Source organism: Cupressus sempervirens, chromosome 2 (genome assembly GCF_028749045.1).
Source record: "Cupressus sempervirens isolate cs-2001-9-10 chromosome 2, ASM2874904v1, whole genome shotgun sequence".
NCBI classification, from domain to species: domain Eukaryota; kingdom Viridiplantae; phylum Streptophyta; class Pinopsida; order Cupressales; family Cupressaceae; genus Cupressus; species Cupressus sempervirens.
The window spans coordinates 675,395,786-675,404,798 of NC_143119.1; the positions used below are offsets into that span (position 1 = coordinate 675,395,786).

General features: G+C 30.7%; 1 protein-coding gene across 2 annotated transcripts in view; it reads left to right on the forward strand.

The window, feature by feature from the left end:
- The window catches only part of NIP7;1 (NOD26-like intrinsic protein 7;1), a 58,201-nt gene extending 49,400 nt beyond the window's left edge, over window positions 1-8,801 (forward strand). The window contains exons 1-5 of one of the 2 annotated variants that reach the window (XM_089815019.1): window positions 5,380-5,551; window positions 6,478-6,702; window positions 6,915-7,109; window positions 8,076-8,137; window positions 8,259-8,801. In XM_089815019.1, the coding sequence (XP_089671145.1) occupies window positions 5,441-5,551; window positions 6,478-6,702; window positions 6,915-7,109; window positions 8,076-8,137; window positions 8,259-8,463 (798 nt within the window). In that variant the 5' untranslated portion in view covers window positions 5,380-5,440 and the 3' untranslated portion in view covers window positions 8,464-8,801. Of the gene's footprint in view, window positions 1-5,379; window positions 5,552-6,477; window positions 6,703-6,914; window positions 7,110-8,075; window positions 8,138-8,258 lie in introns of those variants that run through there. The other variant, XM_089815020.1, reaches the window with a different exon arrangement.
- Window positions 8,802-9,013: the final 212 nt, after the last annotated feature.

Below are 9,013 nucleotides of genomic sequence, written 5' to 3' on the forward strand. Positions count from 1 at the left end.
AACCCTTAGAAATGGACCTAGATTAAATGCAATATAAGAGTCTACCATTCTGAAACTCAAAACAGCTGACCCAAAAGCAGGAAAATGAAACTTTCCAAAGCCCGATATCCCGAAACTCCCAGAACTTGAAAATTAAACCCGGGGACAGGGATGAGGTTGACCTTGCCCTAGATCAGGATTAAGGTCATCCTTGACCTAAGTTAGGGTCGAGGTTGACCTTGACCCTTCAGACAGTCCTTGACCCAAAAAATCAAAGTCCTCAGTTTCACAGAGAAATTTGTCAAAAATAGTTCTTGACATGACTTAAATATATATATATATATATATATATATATATATATATATATATATATATATATATATATATATATATATATATATATATATATATATATATATATATATATATATATATATATATATATATATATATATATATATATAAACACACACACACACACACACACACACACACACATATGCACACATATACAAAAAGGGGGGAGAGGGAGAGACTTAGGGATGTAGAGACAGGGGGTGGAGAGAGAGGTAGTGACCAAGGGAATGAGATATTGGAGAGAAAGAATAAAGAGAGAGGAGGAAATGATAGAGATGGGGAAAGGGAGGGAAGGTGTATCTTTGTGCATGTATTTACAGACATACATACATGTGTGTGTGTGTGTGTGTGTGTGTGTGTGTGTACACGTATAGATACCTAGGGATATAGAGATTGAGGGTGGAGGGAGAGTTAGTGATAAGGAGAATATATATATATATTGGAGAGAATGAATAAGGAGAGGGAGAGAGAGAAGAAGATGTAGGGGGAGGGGAGAGAGAGAGAGAGAGAGAGAGAGAGAGAGAGAGAGAGAGAGAGAGAGAGATACTTATAGAAATATGTTACTAAAATTTGACTTAGTTTGAAAATTTATATGATCTAAAATGTAGAATCTCAATATAACTCCTAGATATTTGAAACCACTTCCAAACATCCTGACAATATATAAATGATATATAACTTAAATTATAGACTTATATATGTTATATTTCATCTATATATGCTTGTTAGAAGATTTATCTTGACTTGAGTTTGAAACATTTGATCAAAGTGGGGGGAGTTAGAGAACTATAAATAAAGACAATTCTCTTATTGAAACATTCAGCTAGTACCAAATAGGTTCAAGTGACCAAGCATAAGGCTTGGCACACAAAACTCATCAGTGTGTGCAATATTATGCATGCACCTCAATCTATTAATGTGTGTTATTTTTGTATGCACCTTATATGACGAACTTAAGTTTTCAACGGGGGCCAAAAAGTCAAACAATTTTTTGCTCCCTCATCTTAGTGCACATACCCTTTGATTAATTAAAATATTATTGAAATAATTTATAATTCATATTTTATATTTTTAGACACAAGACAATAAAAATTTATATACAAGTAAGCATGAGTCCCATAATACCATTTTTGGGAAAAGTACCCATCTATTGTGTAGATTAATATGTCCAAGAAGGAATATATGTAAGTGCTATTCAATTTTCATGAGATTTTATGGTAACCTAATGATATGGTAATATGATTCATTAACCATGACATTGAAAATTACACTTTCTCAATAGTTTAGAGTTTGATGACAAGTCTCTAACTTTTTCATCCCCTTGACCATTTTGTTCAAGCCCCTAAATTAGCATCCAAAGTATCTTGGTATGCCCCAAAAACCATATACATATCCTAAACTACATACTTAAGAGACCTTAGGATCACCTTAGGTTACCTACACTTATGTTGCAGGGTCACCAAGGTAATAGTTCTTATCAAAGAAGTGAGAATATTCCCAAAAGGGAAAAAATTAACATCTTTTGACATCTGCAATTAATTTCAACTAGATAATAATTTGTCTTCTCTTTTTTCTCTTTATTGACATTGCTTGAACTAGTCTTGACTATGAATCTTAATAAATCTTTTGTAATCTTTAAACTAATCCTATATATAATGTCCCAATCAAGTTTCCATTCTTCTTTTTAGAAATTCAACCATTGGTGTTGTTTTCTCCAGCTAGAAGTTCCCCTCTAACCATTATTTTTATGGGTTCTCTTTATATTCTTTCATATATGTCCATATATTAGAAGAGCTTTCATTTAAATAATGAATTACCTCTAAATGATAAATCTTTTAGAGTATAATCACCATAAACATTACGTTCTTTTATATGACTTCTAGAGACTTCTATGTTATGCTTTTTCTAGTATTCTAATCTTATTACGTACAACTCCCAAAATTTCTTAGTATTCTTGTTCTTTTCTATCATCAAGTGAGTATCTTAGATACTATAGAGAAGGACATATATGAAGTCAAACAATTAATAGCACAAACTTACATTTCCGGCAAGCATATTTTTCCTAGGTTCTTTACTTTGAATAGTTATTATAGCTTTAGTAACTAAAGACTTCTTTTACACTTGAGGAAGTAAATTCATTATCTCTTGTTAGATGTTTACAATTTCTTATTTTTCAAGATACATAGGGGAGGGGACCCAGTACCTGAGCACATTCCAATGGTTGTGATAAGAGTTGTTAACTTAACACTCACATTTGCTGATTTAATATCCAACATTTTTGACAAGATTGTACCAATAGTTGTGACTTTAAAGTTGTTCATGCTAATGATAACTACTCATAATTGAAAGAAATGTGTCCCTTTTCCCAAAAAACAACCAATAGTGTGATGCCACATCAACTACACAAGTATGGGGTTCTTTGATGCACTATGATTGGTCTCACTTTTTGGGGGGTTGTTTTGGACACCTTGGAAAAAAAACATGCTAATGTGGCACCATATTTGATGATGTGAATTTGACCTTAGTTATAAGTAGGAGACCTGCTAAGTAAGCTACTATCAAAAAATGGGAGCAATTTGAAATTTCTACATATGATTTTGAGAAGCACGAAGTTAGGGTGCTCAACTACTGGGTCCTCTCCCCTATCTTAGATTAGATTATATCATTCCATAAGATCAGAATAAAAAATGTAGAAAATAATCTATTAGAAAAAGTCATATAGATTTACTTTATTAAATTATTTATTTAAAAAATATTAATTATATTTAATATTTCAATTTGAAAAAAAAATGAGTAAATAAGTTTAATTTGTATATTCATACAACAAAGTTAGATGTAAAGCTAGATAACATATCCAAAAAAATCTAAAAAGTTAGGGAAAACCCTTGATTCTACTAGTAAAGGAATCGAGTGATCAAACAAACTTTTCCTTCTTTCTAATATGATATTTGTGTCCAATAATCCTTCAAGAAGGATAAAATTGGATTGAGAAAACATTATGATAACCCAACATATGCACATGATAAGTGTCTTGAAAGAGTATTATTTACATAATAATTTGAGACAACTTGTGAAAAGTTCATTAGTTTAGTAAAATATATGTTCATACCAACAATGGAACCTATACTTGTAAATGAAATCCTTGTTTTATTCCTTAAATGGAAGACCGACTTGATTTCATTTATATAATATAATTAGCTTAATATCTTTAGGAATAAAATGCATTTTTATATATTTTCAATTTGAAAGATTGTTCGAAGTATATAATCACAAGTAAGAGTGTGGAAGTTTAGTTTGATAAAAGATACATGGTCATTTAGAGTGGAAGGTAGGATTAATTTATTGATTTTATTTTTTAATTATTATTATTATTTCAAAATCTTTCATATTTATGGTCTTTCTAAATTCTAAAATGTATTTTTCAATCTCAAGTACAATTCACTATTATATATCTATTTTATGTATGTTTTGATTAAGTAAAAACAGGGTTTGAAAGGACCCAAAATCTTTTAACAAAAGGCAAGAAAGATATAACAATGAGGATCAAAATACAACTGTGGGAAACCACCCGACAAAACAGAGGAACACACCAAAGTTCCCAACAAGAGGGCAAACAACCCAAGAAGTTATAGACCATCAAGATTTACATTTTGGTCCAGTCTTTTGAGAACATAAAGACATATCAAAAGAAGGAACAGAGGATTTGCCTTTTTTTCCTTCGACCGATGTCAAACCATCCTCTATTTTATGTATGTTATTTAATAGTTTTATTTGTGATATGTTAAATTTTGAATATACTTAATTTACGAAAATATGAATAAATAAATAAATAAATAAAAATCTATGATCTTTTATCATTTACAATAAATTTAATATCAAATATTATATGAATAATTATATTTGTTACTAATTATTTTTTTGTCATACTACTAACATAAACCAATCAAATCTTCAATATATTGCAACAACTACTAATTAAACTTTAGACCAAAAATATTAAATATCAAGTCTGACCTTAATACCTCACACTTTGAAATACCTTACAATTCTAGTTTTTTGAGTATTGTAGAGAAGAGAGCTAGTTACCTCTATGCCTCAATCACCATACATTAGATTTAGCAAACTAAAAATCATCTATAAGATTATAGCCATCTATTTATTAAAAAAAAATAGTAATTAGATCAATAGTACAAATTTGTTGGTACACCATTTGTACAAATTAATTATATCAATTGTTAAGCGGGCTTGAATTGGAGTAATACTAGAATGGGTGACTTCCAAAGAAGTATAATGCTTCACCTCTGTGAGAATCACCTAGGTGCAACAAGTCCTAAGTGTTCAATCCATTCTTATGAGAGATGGGTTCATTTGAACCACTACTCATTAAACATGGGTCAATGAATTTGGCTCAGAAGACTATGCAGTTCAGTATCAATTGTGATGGTTTGACCCTTGCACCGATAATGTACATCCAATGTTCAACTTTACCATCTAAAACCAAAATAATAGCTATAAACAACTAAATTGCATAAAAAGACAGTTAAAATAATGTCAAAACCCAATATATCGTTTAGAATCTGTTGATATATAAAATTAACTATAACAACCACCCTAAACATCCCTTGAAAAACTTGAACTCAGCCTAATCCAACTGTTCACACCATGATGTTTACCAGTAAACAAAGTGTCCTTAATCACTCAACAAAATCTTAGAAAAGGATGGTACAAAGACAATCATACGAAATACCTGTAACAAAGTGAACCGATGTCCTCAACCTTGGCTTCATGAAATTTTTGCATGACCGAATGTGACGGCAACAGTTGGGATAAAAAAAGCTCAAGACCTCGCAATCCAAGAACCAATGGCAAAGCTTGTGACCCTCTTTGGCTCTGTTTAGTATATACATTTATGCTTCACTTTGTTTCCCATACTACTTGTGTGATCTCAGGCCGTTATCATATGCACTCATTGAGCATGACACAACCCACATCAAACTCCTTTCTCCATTTTCCTTTATTAGGGACTCAATTTGTTTTCTATCACTTCAATACATGAGAGTTCAACTGTCAATGTAATCTAAGAAGAAGTAAGCAAGAGAAGCCATGGCCACCACGAAAGAAACAATGATTCAAACTGATAACCAAGAAGAGAGCTTCTCTGCGCCATGTACTCCAGCAACAAGAAGATTTCTTAGCCAACTCCACTTTCGCCCAGTAATTTGCATTATTTTGTTCTTGGTTTGATTTAGATTGTTGGGTTTTTTCATATCTTTATCTAGGTTGTTTCTATAGAGTTTTAATTTATTTTAATGTAAGTTAAGTTTTGGGAGATAAGCTTTTAAAAGTCTTTAAATGTGTCTAAGATCTTTTATACAATGGAGCAATTATAATCATACATAGTTAATCTGACCTTCAATCAATTGATTGAAATAAGTTTTTAGAAGTTTTCAAATGTATGGTAGATCTTTATACATTGAAACAATTATAATAATTTATTATTATTAGTTAATAGAATTTTCCATTAATTGATCAAGAAGTTCTTGTAATCTCTTGAATCAATGAAATGATTTATCTTGTTGTGTCTAATTTAGATTGTGTCATTTTCATCAATATTTCAGTCTATAGTTGAAACAAATCTACATACTTGTCTAGTTTTACGTCTTCAGTATTTTAGCAGTATTTGAATGTATGAGACAATTGTAATTCACTCAATCGTCATTCTTTTCAATTGTTTAAACAAAAAAAAAAAATCTTATAATTAATCTCTCAAATCAATATTTAGATAGTGTGCTTTTTATCAATTTTGCAATTTGTCTTTTTGTATATGGCTGCTTAGCCAAATGAAGCTTCTAGTTTAGATATATATTTACTCCTAATATTGCAATCTCTAATATAAAGATAGAGATGCCCATATCCATATATATTAAAATGTTTCCATTTTAAAAAAAAAAAAAACTATTTTAATAGTGTTAGAACAAAACTACTAGTTAATTTTACCTCTTTATCTTTGATATCTAAGACAATTGCAACTCATTCCATCTTTAATTAGTTGATAAAAATTTCAATGTAAGCTCTTGATTTGATAAAATATCTCTTTCAACCTTCAATTGTTTCTCAAACAAGTTAAATTTTCATGACAGATATGTGCAGAAATGGTGGGCACATTTGTAATGACGTTCTCTATATGTGGTGTTATAGCCGTTGGGAAAGTAATGCCTGGAGGAATTGGACTGATGGAGTATGCAGCCACAGGAGCTTTTGCAATCATGGTGGTTGTGTTTTCCATTGGCCATATTTCTGGGGCTCATGTCAATCCTGCAGTTACTATAGCTTTTGCAGCAGCTGGCCAATTCCCTTGGCCAGAGGTAAAAAAATCAGCCTTTTCTTTTTTTAATTTATTATTTAAGATAATACTATTGTGGGTTAAATTTAGGGTTTTGTGTGTTGGTCATTCTTAAATATCATATATCAAAGAAAAAATTAAGCTTGAAAAAATAAGTCAATTTTGACTATTTAACACTTTTAATGTAGGAATTTAGTCTTAGTGTACGATGTTTAAGCGTCCATTACGAAACAGGTGCCTTATTATGTGATCACTCAATTTACGAGTGCTATTTTAGCCACCTTTTCTGCAAAGATGGTTTATGGAGTGGAAGGAGAGCTGGCCACAACTAAGCCTTCTGCAGGGTGTGCAAGAGCTTTTTGGGTGGAGTTCATTGCTTCTTTCTTCATCATGTTCTTGGCATCCGCATTATCAATCGATGCTTTAGCTGTATGTCCTTGTTTTTCCTATTTGACATCTTTCAAAGTTGATGTATCCACTTTGTGGATTATATATATATATATATATATAAGCTAAAAGTGGTGTTTTGGTTGAGAAATTTTATATAAGGAGATATTATAGATCAAAGTTGTCTATAATTCTGATTTGATTTCAATGTGTTTTCAGATATTTGAATTTTAATGGATAGTTTTTAATCATATACCATTATTCTTATCAATAGTTTTTAATCACATATCATCATTCTTATCAATTTAACTTCTAGTCTTTTGATATATTTTTTAGGTTTAAAAAATAATTTTGAATTTCAAAAAAATGGATCTATTAAGATCATTGTTCAAATAGTTTAGTAGATAGCAAGAGTGATGATATATTTCTTGATTACACAAACCATAAAGATTTAAGCCACCCAATATATCAATAAGAGTTGAGGTTGGGATCATACTTAGACAACATTTAAGAAGTAGACTCCCTTCAATCATTGAGTCTCAACTAGAGAGTTGTCAGCCCTCATGCTCCTCTATTATATAGCAAAACAGACTTATAAATAATACAGTTGTAAACATATGAGTAGAACCTCACCTCAATCTAGAGGTTTGAACCATAACATATTATGTTTTATCACTCTTTGAATCATTATTTTTAATTTTAGAGAAATCCAATAGTCTCAATCTTTAAAAAAATTGTCTTATTTTGATTGTAGCTCAATTTGTTGAATATAAATAATGAAGAAGAAGATGAAGTCTTTGATCACGTCATTCACTAAGGTCTAAAACCTTTAAGATACCAAATGAGATTAGAATTTTGGTCAGAACCATTTTAGTAGTGGAACCTTACTCTATCCTTTAATTTCACAAGAAATGTCAACATAAATTTGTACTCTATATTATATAACACCAATGTTAATTAGATGAATATTTGCACTAATGACCATTAAAACTTACTGTTGTAGTGCAGATTGGACAACTGGCAGGCATTGCAGTAGGAGCATCCATTGCAATGGGCGTGTTGATTACAGCGTACAAACATCAAATTCCCTTACTTTTTTTCCCTAGTATATAGAGATTTTCTACATTATGAGCAATTTTATGTGGGTGTTTTACATACTCATTTTAATTTTATTATATTCTTTACATGCAGCCCTATATCAGGAGGATCAATGAACCCAGCAAGGTCTTTTGGGCCTGCTGTAGTGTCAAATGATTATGAAGACATCTGGGTGTATTTGACAGCTCCCACAGCTGGAGCATTACTTGCTTCCATTCTCTACAAGTATATGCGTATACAACACCAACAAATTCTACCCACTTCTACGCCTTCCCAAAGAAGTAGCAATCTAAACTAAAGACTACTGAAGAGAATTCCCTAGTTGAAAGGATTAGAGTGTTCAACATCGCTTTGCTCTTGTTTTCTTTCTATCTAATCAAGAAAGATCGTTTGATCTTTGTTTCCTTACTTTTCTAATCAAAATATGGTTTGAAATATAGAATTTGAAGTAATCTAATATGATAGGATCATAGAAACTGTTTTGGGAGAGATATTGTTTGAAATATATAATTTGGAGTAATTTAATATGATAGGATCATAGAAACTGTTTTGGGAGAGATATTGTATGTAGAGATTGTTATGGGGGAGAGACCAGTCTTTTATGGATTATTGAAGAAACTTTCTAAATTGCTAAAATTGGTGTCAATCATTATTTACTCTTGTTTTCTTTCTATCTAATTTTTCATTCTTATGGTTTATTTATCTAATTAAAAAGGGTTTGTGATCAATACAATGATAAGATGTCATATGCAAAAAGTTTATAGAAGAAAGGTAAATCTCTTCCAAATTATTGAATATATCCTCTAAACTAAAAAGAGTGGAGTGTTGGTAGTGTAAATTTTGTATCA